We start from the raw sequence: 25,411 nt of genomic DNA on the forward strand, positions 1-25,411 counted from the left end.
ATACTTGGATCTTGATAATATCCGATGTAAAATCGGTGTTTAATTATACCTCATTCTTAGCTTGAGAACTTTTTTCTTAAGCGAGTAACTTGTATTGTCTTGAACAACTATCCGTGATACATGCAAGAATGCTTCAATTCCCGATGATAAAGGAACTTCTGAACAAGGAAACAGCTCATTTGTATGCCCTTTATTTGGTTATAGAGTTCACGGGAGAACAAAGGCAGGAAGAATTTGGTGGCCAAGGGGAAATTCTATATAGTTGATCATTGATCTTGAATGATCACATCACTGGACCAACCCTGGTAGTTATATGTTATTTGAATGGTATTTCCTACAATGGTTGCAATTGGCAAAGTAGTTCTAACTAAAAAAGCACAAGAAGTATCAAAATTCAATGCGTTGAAGGCTAATTTTCTATTCCACTGCACAATATTTTCTTTTCCATGGAGAAAAATTAACTTCAGCAGGCAGCAGTTAGAAGCTTGTAATCAAGACTCTGGTTTCCTTAGTTTTTACCTTATTAATAAAAGAAATACAGATAATAGAATGCGGGTTTTCATATTTAGCAACCAGATGAAACAATATGTTGTTCTATTACTGTATAGAAAAATACAAAATTGTTTTCAGCCACTGAAGAATCCTAAGACAATAATTTAACCCATCAAGTTCTTGTCACATTAGGTTGTGGTAGAATGCCTTTGCTGTAGCTGTGAAGGTAAAGTTGCAGAAACTGAAAAATCCAATTTAGATATCTATGCATAGAAAACAAAGGCCGTGACTGTCAAGGAGAGTAAAGTAATTATACTCACATATATCTGAAGTTCCTACTGTCCAAAAAAGTATAACTCAAAAGAAACTATAATCCAGTAGACCATTTGACTGCTAAACTCAATATCTGTATGTTTAATTATAAGAAACCTTTCATGCCTTGAGCTTAAGATTAGCATTTTTCCTGATCAAAGCACTATTTAAACCAAGTAGATCATCCCAAATTCCACACAACTAACATTTGAGAACAAAAGCCAGAGAAGAGACCAGGAACAAAAATCATGAAGAACTCTAGGGCGGGAACATCTCTTATGGCTTTGCTGTTTTTTGCCACACTTACTTGCTGCATAGATGCAAGATTACAGGCTTGCCAGCCGAGTGGTAAAATCAGAGGCATAAAGCCACCACCAGGACAATGTAACCCCGAAAATGACTCAGATTGTTGCAAACAAGGCAAGATGTACACCACTTACAAATGCTCACCTCCGGTGACCGGGAACACAAAGGCTGTTTTAACCCTAAATAGTTTCCAAAAAGGTGGAGATGGTGGTGGACCATCAGAATGTGATAACCAATACCATTCTGATGATACTCCAGTTGTTGCCCTTTCAACTGGATGGTATAGTGGAGGAGATAGGTGCCTTAACTATATCACAGTAAGTGCTAATGGCAGAAGTGTGAAGGCTAAAGTTGTAGACGAGTGTGATTCTACCATGGGATGTGATGACGAGCATGATTATCAACCTCCATGCCCGAATAACATTGTTGACGCTTCTAAAGCTGTGTGGAAAGCCTTGGGTATACCAGAAGGTGACTGGGGCGATTATGACATCACATGGTCAGATTCTTAGTGCATCATATAGTATTATGGTATTATTCGAATATGGTGATTATGTGTAATATATGGCGAAGATACTACTAGATTGTCATGTTTGTTGTTGTGAAATTATAGCTAATGAAATTCTGTTCATATCTACTTTTGAAGTGATAGTAATATAAAATTTCATGCCTATGCTACAGACATGATTAGTGAAACATCTGAAAAAAGGGATTTCTTAGCTAATCTGAACCTACAACAGTTTGACCTCGATCAATCAATCAACTAAACCTCCCAAAGTAGTTGGCGTAGGCGATATAAATACTTTAGAAGTGGCTGCATAAAACTTGGACTATTTTATGCTAAAAATACTTCAGAAGCGGATGCATCAAAGTTAGACTATTTTTTATGCTTTAGACTATTTTTTATGCTTAACTCCTACTTTATCCTACTACAGAACCAGCTATACTTAGTACATTATACGGAAGCAGTTATACTTAGTACATTATACGTAAGCAGTTATGAACAGGCATCAAATGGTTGAAAACAAAGATGTTTTAGCTTATATGATGATGATCACTTCCTGGAATGAAACGAAAGACTTTTGCTGTTATAGACTTAATAATGTGAATTTCACCACTTCCATAATGCAAATTTTCATTTAGCTCCGCAATTGCTCTCGGGATCCTCTGCTTATGACTTCAGTTGTGTTAATCTATGTTCATCGATTTGAAACAACTTGATATCTAGTAGCACTGCTTCCCATACAAGTACTCAAGACAACATGTGTCCTGTCCAACGGAGAGTACCTCAGGTACAATATCTTTTGCCAGTTTAGTCCGCCTTAACCACACTGAACAAGCTTGATGATGATCTGAAAGAAGGGACAACCAAGACAGTAGCTGCCAATCGTAAGCTACTGTAGTGTCATCTGTCAATGGTGATGAATTACAAATCAATAAAGAGTAGGAGGCATTACCTATTTAATATTACACCAAATAGGGAAATGAATGTGAAAAAGGAATATATTAATTTTGTCATCTGATTACTGAGTCTTTTGTCTTTGTTCTGTAATGAGGAGGCGGAGGAGGACAAGCATGTTCCTAGTAAAAGCATTAAAGTTCAAATCTTTGAGTACCTCACTACACGTTTTTTTTTCATTTCTGTTTACTATGACGACAGAATGAGCTATTCTGTTTGTGAGCAAGGAGGTGATGAGATGATTAACCATCAAACTTAACTGTGGTGGGTAATCTTTGCGAGGATACTCGTCAATTTTGTCATAAAGATGATACTCAAAAATAAGAAGATGAATTTATTTCAAATGAATTGTATCATGCTCCAGTGTCATAAGGACTAGGCTTAAAAGAAACTATATTAGGTCTACTCTCCATGATTTCCTTTAGCTTAGCGAGGATTGCCTTGTCCTGTCAATAGAGTTTCAAACAACCGTAACCTTTGATCTGAGTGGAGTTATTGAATGGTCAAATTATGCAAGTGGTAGTTTTCGTTATGAGAATCTATCCCCTCATGACTTTTGCCATTTTTAACCAGCTTTATAACACTTCAAACTTTTCTTTAACACAATATCTTGTGCAGTTGTGCTCCTGTTGTACAGCAAGAATACATTTTTTTCAGCAACCATGTAATCCAAGACAACAAAAAATGTATTGTTGCTGAAAAAATGTATTCCTGCAACAGGAGAGCATGATTAGATTAAAGCCGTGGGTGTAAAGTTGAAGAGACATAAGACTCCAACTTAGATGTCCAGTTATATAAGACAAAGGCCGTGACCATCAAGTAAAATAAAGAAGTTACAATCAAATATGTCCAAATCTACTATAGCCAAATAACTAAAAGGATAAAAGAGTGCTCCGCTAGACCATTTGACTGCTAAACTCTCATTAACCGCATACCTAATTAGAAGAAACTTTTCATGTCTTGCGCAGAATATTGGCACTTTCTCTGACCAAAAAACTATATAAACCTTAGATCATCCCAGTATCCACAAAACCAACAACGGAAACAAAAAACAGATAAGAGAAAGTAACAAAAGCAATGAAGAAATCTAGCTTTGGAGCATATCTTCCCGTTTTGCTGGTTTTTGCCACTCTTACTGGCTGCTTAGAGGCAAGATTACAGGCTTGCCAGCCGAGCGGCAAAATCCGAGGCATAAAGCCGCCACCAGGACAATGTAACCCCGAAAATGACTCAGATTGTTGCAAACAAGGCAAAATGTACACCACTTACAAATGCTCGCCTCCAGTGACCGGCAACACCAAGGCTGTTTTGACCTTAAATAGCTTCCAAGCAGGTGGAGATGGTGGTGGACCTTCGGAATGTGATAACCAATACCACTCTGATGATACTCCAGTTGTCGCCCTTTCAACTGGATGGTATAGTGGAGGAGATAGGTGCCTCAACTTTATCACCGTAAGTGCTAATGGCAAGAGTGTGAAGGCTAAAGTTGTAGACGAGTGTGACTCTACCATGGGATGTGATGATGAACATGACTATCAGCCTCCATGCCCGAATAACATCGTTGATGCCTCTAAAGCAGTTTGGGAGGCCTTAGGTATACCTGAAGGTGACTGGGGCGATTACGACATTACATGGTCTGATGCTTAGTGCATCACTATAGTATTTTTACCCTATCGCTCGAATATGATGATCGTGTGCACACTCAGATTATGTGTAATATGCCACTGCAAGTAAATTCATATGTATATTCTGGTGAAATTAATGAAATTCAGTTTATATTGAACTTTTAAGTGAGAGTAATGCAAAATCCAAATTCATGCCAATGAAAGAGACATGATTAGTGAAATCTGAAAAACCGGACTTTGTTCAGTAGCTAATTTAAACCTGCTACAATTAGACCAAGATCAATCAATAAATCAACTAGGCCTCGATCTCAAATTAGTTGAGGTCAGCTATATACTTCTTTTCCATCCTTCAAAGGCTGCGTCAGTTAGACACTTTTTTTACACTAACACCTACTTTTTCCGAGCTTGGAACCTACCCTACTTTGTTACATGCACAGATTTAACCTAGTTGTTTACTACTATTTTTAGTGATGCCGACTATTCACTTCCTGTAAAGAAAGGAAAAGCATTTGCATGTACGCAGAGATGAACCAAGATTTGACTCTTAGGTTGACACTTTATCCTTTTAAGTTATTGAGTTCTAACTTAATAATTTATACAATATAAATGGATTTCTCAAGACAATAGAGTTTGGATCAAAATTATGGGGTTCGGACAAACTTGTATGGTAAACTCTACCTTCGCCCTTGCGTATGAATCATAAGTTGGTCATGCTCAATTATATAGTTCCTATAAGCACTTTTAGGGCCCGTTTGACCATGGATAGATTTCACTTTTTCGTGGAATATTATTCCAGAAAAGTGTGGAGATAGAATTGTAACAATTTTCCGAAATCCAACTTGAAGTTAAATTACGAAAAATTCCAAAAAGTTGTTTTCACAATTTTTGCTCCAAATCACTCATAAAATTTTTAAAAAAAAACTCCAATTTGTATTCATGTCCAAACACAACTCCAATTTTCAAATACAATTTTCAATTTGAAAATAAATACTCCCTCCGTCCTGATTTATATAACGCTCTTTTCTTTTTAGTCTGTCAAAAAAGAATGACACATTTCTATAGTTAGCAACAATTTAACTCTAAAATTCTCATTTTTTAATTAAATTTCTTTGACTTGTTTTAGACCACAAAAGTTTTCATTTCTTTCTTAAATTCATGTCCAATCAAACACCCTCATATAAATTGGGAAGAAGGAAGTACTACTTTTTTTCCAAATTTACAATTCTTATGTCCAAACGTCCATTTAGTTTGATCAAATTTTAAACTTCTAATATTTTTTTCCAAATACTCTTTCCAAAAAAACAAAACCCTTAACTCTCTACCCATGCCGTTTTCGTTATTCGTCCTTGTGCATGTAAAAACATCTTTTATTTTGCATTTTTTTGTAAACAACTTTAAGGGCTTTTCCAAAAAAGTTCTCATAGTGTCTTTTTATCAAATATAAATATGAACGATATATTATCCAACTCCAGTACATCCATCCAAACACATTATTCCCAATATATAAAATCAATTTTAAATTTTAAAAAATATTTTTCAATGCTTAATACTTAGAGAATCAACATCCTTGTTGATAAATACTAAATAGTCCAAAATATTTTACAACCCTAAATAATTAGGGTGTGTTTGAAAACGATTTTGTTTCTTACCAAACACACCCTAAGTACTAAAAGCCAGTAATCCCACATTGATCTGAAATTATACTTTACACTTATTACTACTTCTGACACTAGAACCTACCCACAACACACCATTTGACAAACCCTTCCTCTGTTAAACCCTTCAATTCCCGACAAAATCCTGTTTGTTTGATTTAAGGTATTTGTTAACAACGATGGTAAAGTCGGCTCCACCCAAGAAAAAGAAAAGAGCAAGCAGAAAAGGGGTGAAATTCGACCCTTTATCTGTTTATGATTTTACTGATACTGATAATGATTTATCATCAGAGGAAATTGAAGAAACTAGTTCTGATTCTATGGATTCCAAGTTGCAAACAACCCCTAAATCTAATGTCAAGAAATACCCTGGAGCTAAAGGTCCTGTAAGAGGTAAATCAGGTGGAAAAAAGAAGCTGCTAAAGGATGTTGGAAAAAATAAGGGTAAATCTTTACAGGCGGTTGCTGGGGATAAAGTTATTATTGGATCAAAAAAGAGAAAGCTGGATAATGGTCCTTCAAGCCCCTCCAATTTGAAGGTACTTTTTCAACAGTTTTCACTAGTTTGTTGTTTATTGTTTCCAATATTTTGGGTTTAATGTGTGTATGGAGTGTTATAATTTTAATATAGTAGTGTATATTAACGTAATTATGTATACAGTGTATATAATAAGTGTATACTGTGTAGAAAGTGTGTGCTGTGTGAATATAGATGTATTGTATACGGTGCGGGTGTATACACCTCCTTCCTTACTAGTAGTCATAGTATTTCTCCTAAAGTTTCTTGTCCTTTGGATTTCTGTCATTATTTACTGTCTCTTGTTCTTCGCTTAGCATATTGTTTTGTTGTAGACTTGTAGTTATTGTTCCTTTGTTTCCTATTTGACCTGCTTTGTTATTGCTTTATTCTGAGGCGAGGCGAGGGTCTATCTGAAACAACCTCTCTACCTCACAAGGCAAAGCTTGGGGTTTTTTTTCATTTTGTTTGCGTTATAAAGATAATAAAATTATTTAATTTTAAATCTCAAATGATATTCATATCTCATTAATTAAAAAATTAACAAGGCTAGTACAATTCTTATAAGGTGGAAGGAGTGGAAAAATGGAAGAATACAAAATGTCCCCAACTTCATCTTTTACATTCTCCTGCTCCGATTTAACGGTAGTTCTTGACATTCCAGATTACTCGTTGGAACTTACAAAATTTATAAAGATTATGTCTCCAATAAAAAATAATTAATAGATTGGTTTTAGTTATAAAACAATATATATATATATATATATATATATATATATAGATATTTGAGTAAAGACTGTTATAGAGAGGTAATTTTACAAAGAGTGTACCGTTATAAACTTATAATGATGGATGTTATTATAGGTAAAGGGCTATTATAGATTTAAAAAAATTGGTTCTAAAGGAAACTTGCATGTTATAGTGAAATGCCCTTTTAAAGGGTGTCGAGAGGTCTGATTGTATATACAGTGTTTTTTGTTCACAATAATAAGTATATAGGTAGCACTTGATGAATATTTTAATTGTTAGCTAACATCGATATTCTTTTGGAATGCAGACTTGGGATTTCTATATTCCACCAAATAAACATTTCCACACGCGTGTAAGTTCGCAAACAAATTGTGAAGTCGTTAAATTGTTGAAGAGCAAGTTGGATGATAGACAGCTCCAGATCTTCAGGGGAACCCGATTCGGGTACTTTCTAGATTTGCCTGATGTAATTGTACAGAACCAGCTTATACATTCCTTATTGCTCAGGCAGGTGGTCCCAGAAAATGAGGACGAACTGTGGTTTAAAGTGAACGGAACCAAGTTGCGTTTTGGACTGGCAGAATTGGGGATTATTACTGGTTTGAAATGTTGTGGTGATGCTGATAAGGGTTACGAATCCAGTGGTCCCAATAGGTTGATGGATATGTACTTTTCTGGACTTAAAAAGGTACCCAAGCCGTTATTAGTTGACTGCTTCCTCCAAAAGAGATGGAGGTCGGACGAGGATGCGGTCAAGATTGCTGTGCTGTATTTTATACACACGTTCTTGTTCTCAACTGCGACTAAGAAAACGTTCATCACGAAGGCTGATTTTGATATTGTTGAGAGTGGGGATTATGAGACATTCCCTTGGGGTATACTTGTACTTAGAGCCATGGTGGAGTCCATGAGCAATAGGTTGCGGGAGGGTCTAAAGATGTATAGGCTTGGGGGTTTACCTTTGGCTTTACAGTGTTGGTTCTACGAGTGCTGCACTATTGTTGATGGCAAGTTGGCTCACCGGGTTGACAATAAAGTACCTCGTATTCTTAATTGGAAAATTAAGAAGCAACCGACCTTGAATGAGTTGTCTGGTGGGTTCTTCAAGATCAGCAGGGACAAGGTGAATTGCAAAGTCGATATACATAATCTGTATTTTGCAGTATAAATAATGTATACATGCAGTGTATGCAGCATGTAACACAAATGTATACTGTAAAAATCATAGTACATATTATGGGGCTGTTTTTCATCTTTCATCTATACTCATTTAATTTTTTTTTATGTAGTTGAAGTTCAAGAATGTTTCTCCGACAGAGTTTGAGCAATTTCACTTGGATTTGCCTGAATCATCTGGAAATCCAAATGATGAGGTGGCATCCAGAGATCTTCTTGCAATTCAAGCTAGTGAGGATGACTTCAGCACTCCTCCTAGTGAGGATGACTTCAGCACTCCTCCTAAAAAAAACAAAAATCAGCCCAAAACCCAATCGGACCCCCCAGTGAAGAATTTGGAGAGGATTGCCGAGCTCAAACGACTTTCTGATGAACAGTCGGAGTTGAAGAGTGATATTCGAGAGGTATGGGCAGTTGCAGTTCTGTGTATATTTTTAGTTTAACATTTCAGTTTATCTAAACACAAACACTTGTTTCATTTTGTGTATATTTTTAGTTTAACATCTCAGTTTATCTAAACACAAACACTTGTTTCATTTTTATGTTTTTTTTTTGGGTTTTGTTAGGTCTTTAAAGCAACCGAGTTGCTCAAGGAACAAATGATTGTGTCATTTGCAGATGTCTTTAAAGCAATCGAGACGTTGTCGAAGAAACAATCGGAAAAGGATAATTCAGAAGTATTGCACGTAGAATTCATTCCCTTTTTGTTTTTACTGGAGTGCACTAATATTTTGTGCTGTTTCTGGCATATTATTTTAGTTTACGCTGTTTTTTCTTTCCATTTTTCGACAGATTGATGGAAGAGATGGCAACCATGACAGACATGGTGATGGAGATTCCGGTGGTTTTAACGCTAATGATGACCATGGTAGTGATGGCCCAGATCATGGCAAGGACTTCCACTCCCTGGGTGACAAGGAGAATACCGAGATAGTCAATATTGGAACCCTGGGTGGAGTTACAAATGCATAAGGAAAGTCTATTTTCGCTGTCCTACATTTAATGAGGTTAGGTCTTCCTGCCTAATTTTGTGTCTAATAAAGTAATCATCTAGTTGTTTTAAAATTTGTTGTTACTACAGTACTACTGCATAGTAAGAATACAAAATTGGTTCCAGAACATGATTGTTGTTGCTTGCAGGGTCCTCTGCTCACTTTAGTTGTGATAACTTATCTTCGTCTGCAGGAAATAAATTGATATCTTGTAGCACTACTGCCCATATAGTCAAGCTAACAACCCACCTTGGATACGGCCTTCTTTCTAGTTATGTCTGCCTTCACGACACCATAGAGCAAGCTTGATGATGATTTGATTGAAGGTAATAAGCAGGTTCTTGAGGTTTCAGAATCTGTTACAGGGGACAAGCAAGACGAGCAGCCAAATGGAGTCTTCCAATTTGGAATTGTCATAAACAGTTCAAAATGAATTTGAAATCAACAAGGAGAATGAGGATGAGGTCTTGCCTATTCAATCCACACCAGTGGCGACTATTTCAACTGGATGGTAATCGATGTGTACTTAATGAGAGTGATAGACTGTGGAGTGTAATGCAGACCCTGTCTCTCGATTGGCCTACACGACCAAATAATATGGTCGCTGCCTCAAAAGCTGTCTGTTTCCTTGGGAGTTCCTGCAATTGAATTCGGCAAGTTTGTATAACTTGGTCAAGAATTTGCTTTTGTAATTTTAGTCCCATCCATTTCTGCTATAGTGCTATGTTTATGTAAATTACTAGATATGCACGGGCCCAACAATTTTAACACTCAATTTTATTTTTTTTTTTGGGGGGGGGGGGGGGGGGGGGGTTGGGGGGATTTTCGCACTTGATGTTCGATACCGACTTTGAGACCTCTTTAATTCGTATTCATGCAAGAAAATCTCACTTTAAGAGTTAAAGCGGTCTTTGCTAAATGTGATTCCATACCTAGAGTTCAAACCCAAAAACCTGATTAAGAATGAAGAAGTACTTATTACTTCATCGTAACCTTTGATGATTTTTGACAGTCAAGTTGCTCTTTCTTCTCCTTTTTATCTTTTAATGTTCTTTTAAGTGAATTTTAAGTACATATAGTCCATTGATACATCGTGATGTAATTAGAAATTATTTGATTTGCAAACAAGCACTCTCAGAGATTCATAGACCACTTTTTGATTTGTATGTGGCATCCTCTTATAGAAGCAATGTTAACATTTTTTCTTTCATTTTAATTTTAGTTTTTATCATCAAATGGACATTTTCATAAAAGTTATCAATTGCTAAATTAAAATAAATCTTCACTTTATTGATCATGCTCTTCTAGTTTATTTCATTGTGTTCGTAAAAGATTTAATTGTATGTTTCTTGAAGTCAAAAGAATGATTGTAAGTATTTATGTGGAAGTGGTATTTTCATTTTCAACAGCAAGGAAAGTCATAAGACTTGTAATATTTTGTAAGTTCTTTAGTTAGTAATCTTGGATTTCATTGTTGCTGTAAATAAACCTTATACGGTGAACCTAATTGTCAGATTTTTCAAATTGAAGCTCTTTCTTTTAGGGTATGTATTACCTGCGATTTATTATTATATAATGTAATATTGTAATTCCTTGAAGTACACGATAAAAGGAACCAAAGTAAGGCACCTAAGAATAGAAATTAATCCTCTGTAGTAAAGAAATAAAATATGAATATGTAGAAGCCTTTTCATTATCATTTTAAAATACCAAATTCATATATTTTCTTAAATATGTGCAGAGAATATACATGTTTGCTTACCTTATGATATTTTGTTAAAAAATTCCTCACTTAAGGTATACATTATAATAATATCAAAAAAAATTATGATACTTCATGTGCGAATCTTCTTTACTTTAACTTTTTTACAAAATTGTTAATCAAATCTATTAAAATATAAATGATTGTTCCGAAAGATAACTTGATTCAACTCAAACTTGGGTAGTATTAAACATAAAGCTCGTTCACTTTCTAGCGAGGCTCTTTTATCTTGTGAGGATTTAAGTTTGCATATATAATTATAAAAGCCTAAATCTATCAAGTACATAGAGTATTATATTTATTTCCTCACGTTTATATTATGCGGTAATTTTTAGCTTTTCCATTTAGCCATAAATGATCTTTATATAATAAAAAAGGTATTAATATTTTTTTTTTTAAATATTACCCTATTAAATAAGTGGTTTTTACATAACCAAGCAATCATATTAAATATGTATTATTTAATTAAGGATAATTTAGTGAAAACCCCTCTTAGTTTCTAAGAGTGAGTGTGTTTCTTATGGAGTGTGCTCAACCAAAATATATCATATAATATAGAACGGATGGAGTATTTTTATATTTAACATCAAAAAATCATTATTTTAATTATAAGTCAATTTTTTATTCAAAGTATGCACATATTGTAATAAGGTTTTTCAAATTGTTTGATATATATGATGAATTTAGTTGTCTTATCAAATTACATTATTTGTCATGTCAAATATTTATAAAATTAATTTGAGCAAATAGATAAGTTATAGATTTTAAAAAGTTTTGAGGTGAATATTTGATAATTACATACTACTACATTTTTTATTTGGGATATATTTGAGAGGGGTCTAAAAAATAAATTTAGCTACAAATTGATGGACTGTGGAAATAAAATGAATGAACTAAAATAGCCACGTGGTCTCCAAAAGTTTTTTACGCCTAAACATCATTTTATTAATTTTCTCAATTTTAGATTTGGCTTTAAGAATAATCATCATTTTGAACTAAAATTTGGTATCTTTTAATTGGATTTTTGGTTTGTCTCAAGAAAATATAATATATGGAATCGACATAAATGATATGCTACGATTTATCTTTTGAGATTCATACATGCATTGGAAAAAATCTTAAGTGCACACGCTGAGCTTTCTTTTTCTTTTTTTAACTTGGTGATTACCGTGGAAAAAATTGTGATTGATATTAATATAGATCATTTTACTAATCTTTTTTTTTTTTTTTTGGGTTGCATCTATAATCTCCTAAATTTGATGTATTTATCCAACCTTTTGTTATTGGCTAGTACTTTCTCCGTTCATATTTACTTGTAGTATTCCAAAGATAGGTTTTCACTTTTACTTGTCACTTTTAGTATATCAAGAGAAGATAATTTTTTTTTTTCTGTTTTACCCATAGTATTAATTACTCACTTCAAATCATTTTTCAAATCCAATAAAAATATGCATTAATTAATATGAATACATTGGTAAATTATGTACTCCATTTATTATTTTTTAAATAGTATGAAAAGTTTAAAATAGATAAGTAAAAGTGAACGGATAGTAATTTATTTTTGCACGTACAATTTGATGTATTTATCCGCAACACGACCTTTCTTCTTCACATGTGCCAGATGTTGCATGTGAGAATGGAACAAAGTACATCAAGGACATTTGTTTCATAATTAAATGAGATGGGTTTTTTGGTCAAAACAGTAGAAGGTACTCTTTCCCATAGCATTATTGTACAACAGACATAGCAATACCTTTTGAGATATGACAAGATTACCCTTGGTCGACTATCCTAACTCCAAACGCACTCTTCTATATAGTAGACTAGATGTTATGCCCGTGCGAAATCGGCCTAATATGAGCTAACGTCAAATATAATATTAGTATGATAATATTTTTGTTCGAAGAAGTATGTACAGGAAATTATTTGGTTTCATTTCATCTGAAAGTTTTTGTTCCGTTAAAATCTTTACATTTTTTTGGTCCTAACCAAAACTTTAGTAGTATAATTTAATAAAGTAACATAACTTATTATTTTTTAATTATGAGAACATTCATTTCTTAAGTTGTAAAACACTAAGAATCTAACATTCTATATGTTTTTTACTATCGCTTAATGCTATAAATTTATTAGGTTTGCAAAGATATATATTTGCTTCTTAGGTTGAATTGTATTTTATACAACAACCGTGAGTCATTATACATTATTCTCCTGAAGATCAATCATTTCTTATTTACCATTCACAAATAAAATTTAAAAAGCTTAGCGCATAATTCAAATGCGTAATTTATCTCGACAGGATAGCGAGAAAAAGTTGTTAGCATGATACAATATTTGCTTCTCGTTCTTCTTTCATAATTACAATGATATATTGTTAATAAGTATTTTTATCATTTATATCAATTTAGTGAAAATATTATCGTGTAGTCTCACATCATAAATGTATTTTCTTTAAAATTTAATTTAAATTCTATTAAAGTTTATGTTATATAGTTACACATCAAATTAATTTTTTGACCCATATATTTTTCTTTTATTGCAAAATTTATTCTTATTAATGTTAATTGGTTATATAATTTCTCAAATTGCAATTATTTTTTCAGCTTTTTAAATAAAAATCGCTTGAATCTTTTTACTTATATTACTAATAAGTTGTATGTTCAAAACACGATTAATATAACACTGTGGTTTGTGCTCAGTATCCAAAACTTTATTATATTAATGTTTGCTACGAATACAAAGTTTGCAAAAATTTATTGATACTTTTTAAAAGAGAAGACTTGTTTAAAAAGAAACTATTTTCTCCTCTTTGAGACAAAACAATAGTAATATTAAGCATCAGTTGATAACTTGAATTTTAATTCGATTAATTTAAAGGTGTAAAATATTCTATTGTTAATGTATGTAGATTGGACCTAAATAATACTTATTATTTTTTATCAAATTTTGATTTGGATAATTCTAAAATTAAATCAAATTTACATTAATTCAAATTATTAAATTAATTTTTACATGTTTAAAACGAAACAAAGTAAAAATTTGATTTTCTATTTAAACGAAGAACTATTATTTTTTAATTTGTGGTGAATATTCTTGGTTTAGCTCATTTTACTTGTCGTGTTGTCTTTTGCATGTTTTTTTAAGGAAACATCAATTAGAATTAGAATTTGACTAATTTATCTTATTTATTATTTGATCTCCATTTAATATTATTTTTTCTTTTATGACATTAATCTCTTTTCACATTTATTAGAGTAAGAATAAAAATAAAAAGGTAATTAAATTCTATCTTATTTTAAAATATAAATATTTTAAGTATATTTATTTTAGTAAACATAACAAATAAATGACATGGTGGAATAGCAAATAAAACAGTTAAATATCTTGGGGATACTTTGGGAATTGCATGAATATTATTTGATTTTTTGATATGGGTCCATGGTTTTTTTATGTATTGCTTATTTTTTTTAATATGGGGTTCATTTTTTTTTTTTACGTGAGTTTGGAGGTGGTCGGATCTATTTTTTTTTTTTTTTTTTTTTTACATGAGTTGGAGGACGGACGGCGATCCTCCTCCAAACTCATGTTTCTAAAAAAGTGAAAAAATATTGGCTTCAGTTCCTTTGTAATCATAAGATTTTTGTATCAATGATGAAAATAAGCTCTTTGACGCTGTACTGTAATACTTATTTATTGATAGGAAAACTTACAACCTTAACGCTCATATTTATTTCTCCAGCACTCTTAAAACCATTTACAAATTGCACCAGCAGTGAGAAAGGTATTAAGGTGAAACAACCCACAATGATACCAATAGCAAAATAGATTTCTAACTGGAACACCACAAGAAGTATCAAAATTCCATGAATTGAAAACTTATTTTCTATTCTACCACACTATATTTTCTTTTCCAACAGTCAAATTGGGGGGGGAGAATATTTATTCCGTGGCAGTACAATGGATGTCGCGGGAAATATGATTTCAACAAAATCAAGACTCAACTTGTTTAAGTCTGCTACGTTATACAAAAAAGATATATAGGTTTTCATGTTTAACTACAGATGAATCTATCAGTTGTTATCTTAGTGGGCGTTTGGCCATAAAAATTATTCACTTTTTTCCGAAATTTTTTTTCACTTTTTTTACTTTTAGCATTTGGCCATAAAAATTATTCACTTTTTTTCGGAGTTGTATTCCGGAATACCAAAAATAAGAAAAACTTGTTTTTAAAATTTTTTTCACTTTTTTACACTATATTTCACCAAAAATTACAATTTCAAAAACTATGGCCAAACACAACTCCAACTCCAACTCCAAATTTGTTTTCAGCACCTAAAGTGCCAAGACAATAAAATAACCAATCAAGTGCTTGTTTTTAGCCGTGGGGTTAAGGTTGAAGAGTTGAAACTCTTATTTCGATACATTTATATAAAAAAGGCCGTGACTGTCAAGGAAAGCAAGGAAATTATAAATGAATATGTCCAATTCTGTTACTGCCAAATAACGAAGGAACTATGAGAGAAGTACTTAACATGTTGACTGCTAAACTCCATAGTCTTATACTTAATTTTAAGAAAACTTTCATACGTTGAGCAGAATATTGGCACTTTGTCTAACCAAAACACTTTATAAGGCAGTTAAATTATCCAAAGTCCCCACACAACTAACATTTGGAAACAAAACCAGAGGACAAAGAGGAACAAAAACCATGAAGAACTCTATCTTGGGAAAATCACTTCTGGCATTGCTGATCTTTGCCCCTCTTACTTACTGCTTGGATGCAAGATTACAAGGTTGCCAGCCGAGTGGCAAAATCCGAGGCATAAAGCCACCTCCGGGGCAGTGTAATCCTGAAAATGACTCAGATTGTTGCAAACAAGGCAAGATGTACACCACTTACAAATGTTCACCTCCTGTGACCGGTAATACTAAGGCTGTTTTAACCCTAAATAGCTTCCAAAAGGGTGGAGATGGTGGTGGACCATCAGAGTGTGATAACCAATACCATTCTGATGATACTCCAGTTGTTGCCCTTTCAACTGGATGGTATAGTGGAGGAGATCGGTGTCTTAACTATATCACTGTAAGTGCTAATGGAAGAAGTGTGAAGGCTAAAGTTGTAGACGAGTGTGACTCTACCATGGGATGTGATGATGAGCATGATTATCAGCCTCCATGCCCGAATAACATTGTTGATGCCTCTAAAGCAGTGTGGGAAGCCTTGGGTATACCTGAAGGTGACTGGGGCGATTATGACATTACATGGTCTGATTCTTAGTGCATCGTTATAGTATTCATGGTATCCCTTGCATATGATGGTCGTCTTAATACTCCGATTATGTCATCTAATTTCTCATGTTTGATGTTGTGAAATTACAGTATAATGAAATTCTGTTCATATCAACTTTTGAAATGATAGTAATATGAAATTCTATGCCAATGAAAGAGACATGATCAGTGAAAGCTAAAACTGGACTTGTTTCAGTAGCTAACCTAAACCAACTACTGTTTGGCCTCGATCAGTTAATCAATCAATAAATGAATGAGGCCTCTATCCCAAATTAGCTGGAGTTGGCGACATAAATCTTTTATATCTTTTAGAGGCTGCATCACTGTTATGAGTTGGCCTTAAATGGTTAAAAGCTGAGTTGTTTTTGCTTTTATAGTGATGCTCACTTCCTGGAAAAGATAGAACAAATATTTGCTGATTTAAACTAAATACCGTGGAATTCACCACTCCCGAATGCAGAATTTCATTCAGCTCTAGAGTTGATTTCAGGGTCCTCTGCTTCTCACTTTAGATATGTTAACTTATCTTCATGTGTTGGAAACAATTTGATATGTTATAGCACTACTGCCTAAACAAATAATCAAGAAAACAAGCCAGGTCCCATCCAACGTATAATACCTTAGATATACCATTTTTGCTAGTTAAGTCGGCCTTCACGAACTACAGAGCAGGCTTGATGATGATTTTAGAGAAGGTAACAAAGCAGGTTCTTGAGGTTACACAATCTGTAGCAAGACAGAGCACCAATAGCAAGTTGCTGTAGTGTTTGAGCCCTCCGATTTGGATCAGCCTAACCGGTTCATGGTGAATTCCAAATGAATAAGGAGAAGGAGACCTTGCCTATTCAATCTACACAAGTGGTGACAATTTCAACTTCCTCCGATGCATAGAATCTAGAATTTGCTTTTGTAATTTTGTAGTTCCATCCATTTCATTTACACAAGCCTTTCTGCTGTATGTGTATGTTTATTGGCTACACTTCTTTGTAATCATTTATTTTGATATCAGCAATGAAAACAAGCTCTTTAAACACTGTACTAATGCTTCATGTATTCATATGAGAAATAGCACCCTTAAAACCTTAACACTCTACTAAATTTCCCTAAGCCTGTGCAAGTGCAAGTGCAACCTGCGGTTCCGACTAGGTCACTGATCCATTTATGAGAGTAGTTACAAAAGTAGTCAGGTGAAAAGTCATACAACTCAAAAAAGATTTCTGACAGCATATGAACTATCAAAATTTGATGAATTGAAATTCTATGTTACTGCAGTAAATATTCTTTTTCCAACAGGCAAATGGAGCAATATGCATGGAGAACATTAGTTGATCATTAATTACCACATTTAAATTAGTATTAATCTTCTCTATCGACTATCATTATTGATGTCAGGGGAATAGATGATTGTAACAAAATCAAGACTCTATAGTTGTTGTAGTATGTTAAATATAAAAGATATACAGATACTAGAACATAGGTTTTCATGTTTAGCAATCAGATGAAACAATCTGCTGTTCTATTACTGTATAGAAAAATACAAAATTGTTTTCAGCAACTAGAGAGTCCTAGACAATAAAATAAACCATCAAGTTCTTGTCATATTAGGTAGTGGTAGAATACCTGCCTATAATCCGAACTATGATTAAGATTAAGCCGTGGAGGTAAAGTTGAGACTGGAAAATCTAATTTACACATCTATATATAGAAAACAAATGCCGTTACCATCAAGGAAAGTAAAGCAGTTACAGTCTCATATGTCCGGATTTACTATAGCCAAATAACTAAAGAATTGATGAAGAAACAGTCACAAGTCCATTTGACTGCTAAACTAGATAACTGTATACTTAATTATAAGAAACTTTTCATGCCTTGAGCAAAATATTGGCATTTTGTCTGACCAGAAAACTATATAAACAAGTTAGATCATCCCAGTCTCCACACAACCAACATTTGTAAACAAAACCAGACAACAGAACAGGAAAAAGAACCATGAAGAACTCTATCGTGGGAACATCTCTTTTGGTGTTGCTGGTTTTTGCCAGTCTTACTTACTGCTTAGATGCAAGACTACAGGCTTGCCAGCCGAGTGGAAAAATTAGAGGCATAAAGCCACCTCCAGGACAATGTAACCCCGAAAATGATTCAGATTGTTGCAAACAAGGCAAAATGTACACCACTTACAAATGTTCGCCTTCTGTAACGGGTAATACAAAGGCTATTTTAACCCTTAATAGCTTCCAAGCGGGAGGAGATGGCGGTGGACCATCGGAATGTGATAACCAATACCACTCTGATGATACTCCAGTTGTCGCCCTTTCAACCGGATGGTATAGTGGAGGTGACAGGTGCCTTAACTACATCACCGTAAGTGGTAATGGAAGAAGCGTGAAGGCTAAAGTTGTAGACGAGTGTGACTCTACCATGGGATGTGATGATGAGCATGATTATCAACCTCCATGCCCGAATAACATTGTCGATGCCTCTAAAGCAGTGTGGGAAGCCTTGGGTATTCCAGAAGGTGACTGGGGCGAGTATGACATAACATGGTCTGATGCCTAGTGCATCAATATCGTATTATAGTATTATTTGAATATGATGATGGTGTGCATACTGAGATTATGTGCAATATGTGTTGTCATGCTTGTAAATTTGCACGTATATTGTTGTGAAATTACAGTTAATTATATTTTGTTCATATAGACTTTTGAAGTGATAGTAATATGAAATTTCATGCCTATGAAAGAGACATGACTAGTAAAATCTGAAATAAAAGACATGGTTCAGTGGCTAATCTAAACCTACTACAGTTTAACCAAGATCAATCAGTCAACTAGGCCTTGATCTCAAATTAGTAAAGACTGCAGCTAGACTATTGTTACACTAAATCCATTTTTTATCCAAGCGTGGAACCACTAACCAGCTATACTTTGTGCATATGCAGAGTTGTGAATTCGCCTCAAATGATTAAAACCTGAGATTTTTAACTTTTAACTATGCCCACTTCCTGGAAAATAATTCTATTTTTGCTGATTTAAACTCAATAATACGGAATTCAAAACTGCAGAACTTCCTTTAGCTCTATCATTGGTTGCAGGGTCCTCTGCTTCTCACTTTAGTCGTGTTATATGTATTGGCATAAACGACTGAGGATGAACTCAAAATTAATAAGAAAAAGGAGGCCATGCCTAGAACTTGCTTTTGTAATTTTGTAGTTCCATCCATTTTATTTGCAAAAGAATTCTTTTGTATGTGTATGTAATGTCTATTGGTTAAAGTTCTTTATTTTGACATCAAAAATGGAAATAAACTCTTTGATCACTGTATCTAGCACATCCAAAAACTTAAACCTCTGTTCAATTACGTGTTCAACCAACGGTTCCCACTAAATCAATAATTCATTTGTGAAAGCAGTGACATAAGTATTCAGGTGGAAAATCATCCAATGAATCAACCGGCAAAAACTTCTAACAGCAGAAGAAGTACCAAACCTGACAAATTGAAGACCCTACTAACACGGGATGCTTTGTGCACCGACTGCCTTTTTTTTTCTTTTTCTTTTCCCAACAATCAAATGGAGCAGTATGCATGGAGAAACATTTAATGACACCATCATTACCATGTTTTAACTTAATCAATATCCTGCTTATATCATAAGTGATCTCATGGGAAAAGACGATTGTTATGATTGTATTGAAAGAAACTCTAGTTGGTTGTAGTATGTTGCATACATAAAATATATCCAGATGATAGAATAAAGGTTTTCATGTTTAGAGACAAGCTTAATTATACAATTGCGTCCTGCATAATTTGAAATATGATCAAATCAATAGACGAGACAATTCAAGTCCCACTAATTTAGTAGAGGTTGAAGAAAATAGAAATCTTACAGCTAGTGTCGTGCATGACTAGAGAATAATTGATTAATTTTCAATTTATTTCCAGATAAGTGAAGATTATAGACTCAATGTTTTGGAACAGTTTAGAACCTGTAGTGTTTGCATTGATCTAAATACTACTCCTTTCCAATTTGTACAAGTTTTACAACATAACCAATTGACTGGCACCAGTAAAAGATGAAGATGCATTATTCTAATTTATATTTGTACTTGTAATTCCTGTAATCAAAAAAGAACTTGTAATCAGAAATTAAAAAGACAGACAATTAATTTTCAATTTATTTCCAGATAAGTGAAGATTATAGACTCAATGTTTTGGAACAGTTTAGAACCTGTAGTGTTTGCATTGATCTAAATAATTTCCAATTTGTACAAGTTTTACAACATAACCAATTGACTGGCACCAGTAAAAGATGAAGATGCATTATTCTAATTTATATTTGTACTTGTAATTCCTGTAATCAAAAAAGAACTTGTAACCAGAAATTAAAAAGACAGACAATTAATTTATTATGCTTAAAAAATTTAACATCGATTGCCAAAATTTTGGATTAATTCTTCCCAGGATAGAACGAAATTCTATTATGCAACATAGTAACTCAACTAACGGTAGTAATCACACGACACACTTACTGTTTTGTCTTTGAAAAAATATGCACAGAAGAGGAGATGAAAAGATTATGATTTTCAGAGAGAGAGAAATTTTCAGTTTTCTGTAAGTTAGCACTGAAAAAATTTATAGCCATTGAAGAGGCACAAAGGCACCTCTTCGAGGAAGAAGGTGACCGTTTGGTTGGTTGTGACCGTTGGAAAATAATTTCTTTTCGCGAGAATTAATTAATTAAATAATAAATTCCGCGTCCATTAATTAATATTAGGATAAGTAAATTAAATGACGAAAATGGAAATAAATTTGGTCCAAAAAAATTATCAATCAAATAATTTGACCAAATCCAAAGCCGAGCGACAATGACGGCGCGAGGAGAGACCCTCTTCTTGACCCTTTAAGAGCTAGAGGATGTGCTTTGATATATAAGTACACTACTCTCCCTTTAGACTACCAATGTGGTACAAAGTACTTTTCTAAAGGAACTTTGCTTACATTTTCAATTTTTTTTCCCTCCATTTCTCTTTCCTCTTTTCTTCCCTTCATTTCCCATTCACACCAACTTAAATCCCAACAGTACTTACTTTCAAATAATAATTTTTCTATTCCAACATGATGATGACTTTCAAAAAAATAATCGCGTATAGTTAATTGTACAAGGAAACAGATCAAAAGTGATGGATTTCAGGAGATCCTCTTTTTGGTTTTTTCACCTTTTGTTTCTTTTGATTGGGTGATTCTTTTTGGTGGGTGTCTATTTTTGAGTTCGGAACCAAAATGACCCAAAAAAAAAAAAATGGAATGAACCAAATTACCCCAAGAAAAAAATGTGATACCAAAATATCCTTAACGCAGTAATTTACTGCGTTATATAAAAGTCACTTAACGTCCCACGTTAAAGTCTATCACCCGAGTTTTGAGTTTTTTTTTTTTTTTAAACAAATTACATAGCGCAACTTTTTCATGCGCTATGAAAACTCACCGCAACTCCCACGTTTCCCACCCCTTCCCTGCCCCACCCCTTATACTCCCACTGTCCCCACTCCTTGTACTATCTTATCTTTATTTTTAACAATGTGACTATTTCTATAAAAACATACTATATGCCAAATACAATGTAGTAATATTTTTGCAATTATTATTTTGTCACAATGATAGATTATATTAATAGTATCACGATAATACTTTAAATTTTTTAAAGGACAAACTCTCCAATAAAAAGGTAGAAGGGTATTTAAGTTATGCTAATAACTTAATTAAAGTGGAGCAAAAATTAGAGATTTCTACATAAGAATAGAGGAAAAGGAGGAATTAATTGGGATCTGGAAGGCACTGATGGAGTATAAAGGTTTTAAAAAAACAATAAAAATGTTAATTTTTATGCCTTAGCCCGAGCAAGAAAATGATTTCATTTTAAACAAAGATCGGAGAGCAACATTAAGAAGATAAAGTGACAAAATAATTAGAGGACATAAAATTAAACTATGATTTTTTTTTAAAATGAATTATTATCATATTAAAAATATAAAAAATAAAAATTAGATTGTTTAACCCTCATATTATGCTGCTACAACTTAATGTTGGATCTTAGTACATTTTATTATATACCCCATTTTCCTCGAGCGTTATATTCACTCTAATCTTAACTAATTATAATAACATAAACTATTTCAAAAAAGAAAAAAAGCAAGCATGTATTTTTTATAACGTATATTTTAATAACTTATACAATTAAAATTTAGAGAGCAATTGAATAAGTTATTGTATATTTTAATTTTTGAGTAATGTATAAAGATCATGACTAAATCTAATAACTTGATTTTTTGTGTAATGTATAAAATTTGCGAAGGTTACAAATTACATAAGCATGTAACTTTTATTTATAAAAATATAATAGAGAAACCCTACAGTTTGTCAACATCAAGTTTAAATTTCATTCTTAAGAAGAAAAAAATGGTATTATTTGGATTGTCATTTTATATATTTTTTTACTTTCTTTTTTGAAATAGTTTATGTTATTATTAATGAGTTAAGATTAGAATGAATATAACGCTCGAGGAAAATTGGGCATATAATAAAATGTACTAAGATCCAACATTAAGTTATAGCAGCATAATGTGAGGGTTAAACAATCTAATTTTTGTTTTATATTTTTTATGATAATAATTCATTTTAAAAAAAATCATAGTTTAATTTTATGTCCTCTAATTATTTTGTCACTTTGTCTTCTTAATGTTGCTCTCCGATCTTTGTTTAAAATGAAATCATTTTCTTGCTCGGGCTAAGGCATAACGATTAACATTTTTATTGTTTTTTTAAGACCTTTATACTCCATCAGTGCCTTTCAGATCTCAATTAATTCCTTCTTTTCCTCTATTCTTATGTAGAAGTCTCTAATTTTTGCTCCACTTTAATTAAGTTATTAACATAACTTAAATACTGTCACGCCCCGAACCATGGCCTAGGCGAAACACGGCACTCGATGCCATACTGCATGTGACCGAGCGAACCACATGGCTTGCTGAATCATCATGAGGCATACATGAGCGGAAATATAGCATGAACGTGATGAGCTTTTATAAAACATGAGATGTCATAATAATTTAATGAAACACTTGTTTAAATCATAAATGCGGAAATAACATATGAGTTGAGCCAAAGATGGCTAAACACCTTGCATGTCTAACATAACTAAACCGACTAGTCTATGAAACCTCTAATCATGAATCTTGACCGGAAAACGTACTTACGCGGGACAAGGCTCTCAAAGATACCTTTAAATGCATGACTAGTAAAATAAAGATAACTCGCCTAAACCCCGAATAAGATGGGGCTCTAATGAGTGATACGAGCAAATCCTGCGAGCGAGATGTGGCGTCCTGTAAATACGTACCTGCATCGTAAAATGCAGGCCCCCGGGCAATAAAAGGAGACGTCATCACATTGAATGTACTGGTATGTAAAGCAACTGAATGAAATAAAATGGGACATAAAGTAATAAAGATAAGAACTGAACGTGAAACTGAAACCTGGTTATGAGCATGAACATGAATACATATATAATATAAAGCATGAGTAAAAATATCATAAGTAGGGAGAGCAATAACTTATAACCGATCCATGGTCTGGTGCTTGCGTCCCGCCAGCAGAACACTAGCCCTTGCCAGGGAACATGAGATTTAATAAAATATGAAAGATCCGGTCATTATGAGATATCGTCGGGACATGGGTGGAACGATCCTCATCTACGGTGGTTACGTAGCCCGGGTTATCTGAAGCCTTCCTCGCAATTAAAACAACTCCCAAAAAACTTGAACATGTAAAAATAAGTGGCACCGCTTGTCCACGGTTTTCATGAATATAACTTGCTTGTATATGGATATCATGAATCATAGCTTACTTGCATGAACTTGTAAAACATGTATAGTATTTTCTTGAAAATAGCATAATATATCATAAACTAGCATGCATGAACCCATGGAATGAGATATATGGGTTTTCATGGATTACGGACGGATTCTCAATAATCATAAAGAAATATTAAGAACTCAATGGTGGAATTATAACAATTCATACATAGTATAATCATGGACTTGGACCTAGGGTTATCATGAGCATGGTATAGAAACCCTAGTTTTAGTAGAGAATCATAATTTATGGATTATGAGGCGTGGGAAGAAACAATGATGTTCCCACACGTAGATAGTAACTCTACATACCTTAGTCGCTCCAAAACTTGAATTAAAGACTTGAGCTTTGAAGAAGATTTCCAAAATCTTGAATTCTTGAACCTTGAGATGGTTTTCTTGAAAACCCTAGGTTAGGAATGATGATTTCTTGTTTAGATTACAAGGATATATATTAGAATTGACTTGGAATGATTAGAGTAGGCTTACCTTAGTGTTCTTGATGATGGGAGAGAATATAAGGTCATTCTAGGGCTTGGGGGTGTGAAGAATGAAGTGAAAAAGCCTTAAAACGAAGTTTTATAATTCTTTGTCGGACCATTTTACGCCCTATTTTACGTCCGTTAAAAATTCTACGGACCGTATGTCTTACCGTACATCCATTCCAGTGAATTGGGCTTCATCGGGCCAATTTTACGGTCCGAATATACGGCCCGTATAATTTTTACAGTTCGTATATTCTACCGTATATCTCGTACTATTTTTAGTAAAATAGGCATAACTTTTTGTACAGATGTCCGTTTGACCTCTATAATATACCGTTGGAAAGGTATTTCAAAGATCTACAACTTTCAAGAAGGAAATTTTCCCAAATTCCTTACAGATTTTTCCGTATACTCATTTTAATTAAGACGTGGTGCAAACTCACTTAAAAACACGCTCCGTAGGGTAGCTTCCGACTTTCCTTTGCTAAAGGACTCTTCTCATGTCTTTATTGGGTTTCAAACTCCATTTATACACTACTCAAATTGGGTTCATGATACCCTTGTCTTATGAGTCAAATCTTAGCCCTCGAATGCACGAGGTGTTACAATATCTCCCCCTTGGGATCATTCGTCCTCGAATGATGGGTCTTGGTTAGGTATGGGACTGGTCATGCATGAATA

The 25,411-nt window shown here is 33.6% G+C and overlaps 2 protein-coding genes and 1 pseudogene across 8 annotated transcripts; all 3 read left to right on the forward strand.

The window, feature by feature from the left end:
* The first annotated feature begins 833 nt into the window (after positions 1–833).
* On the forward strand, positions 834–4,216 carry LOC132062610 (putative ripening-related protein 5; annotated as a pseudogene).
* A 1,660-nt stretch (positions 4,217–5,876) lies between these two features.
* LOC132063931 (uncharacterized) lies at positions 5,877–10,028 on the forward strand. Of its 7 annotated transcripts, none has more exons than XR_009416469.1 (7): positions 5,877–6,388; positions 7,424–8,239; positions 8,406–8,696; positions 8,859–8,978; positions 9,085–9,299; positions 9,478–9,506; positions 9,544–10,028. XR_009416469.1 is itself a non-coding variant. In XM_059456707.1 (6 exons), the coding sequence occupies exons 1-5, from the start codon at positions 6,029–6,031 to the stop codon at positions 9,262–9,264; spliced, it is 1,767 nt and encodes a 588-aa protein (XP_059312690.1). In that variant the 5' UTR covers positions 5,877–6,028; the 3' UTR covers positions 9,265–9,299; positions 9,478–10,028. The 7 variants fall into 7 exon arrangements, 3 of the variants coding, with proteins under 3 accessions (XP_059312690.1, XP_059312691.1, XP_059312692.1); XR_009416471.1 differs by having other exon boundaries at positions 8,911–8,978; XR_009416470.1 differs by having other exon boundaries at positions 8,911–8,978; positions 9,478–10,028.
* Positions 10,029–15,611: 5,583 nt separating this feature from the next.
* On the forward strand, positions 15,612–18,923 carry LOC132062611 (kiwellin-1-like). Its single transcript, XM_059455148.1, is given in 2 exon segments — positions 15,612–16,323; positions 18,402–18,923. Coding segments are annotated over 2 exon segments (1,062 nt in total). The 5' UTR covers positions 15,612–15,754; the 3' UTR covers positions 18,895–18,923.
* Positions 18,924–25,411: the final 6,488 nt, after the last annotated feature.

Source organism: Lycium ferocissimum, chromosome 7, assembly GCF_029784015.1.
Source record: "Lycium ferocissimum isolate CSIRO_LF1 chromosome 7, AGI_CSIRO_Lferr_CH_V1, whole genome shotgun sequence".
In the NCBI taxonomy this organism is placed as follows: domain Eukaryota; kingdom Viridiplantae; phylum Streptophyta; class Magnoliopsida; order Solanales; family Solanaceae; genus Lycium; species Lycium ferocissimum.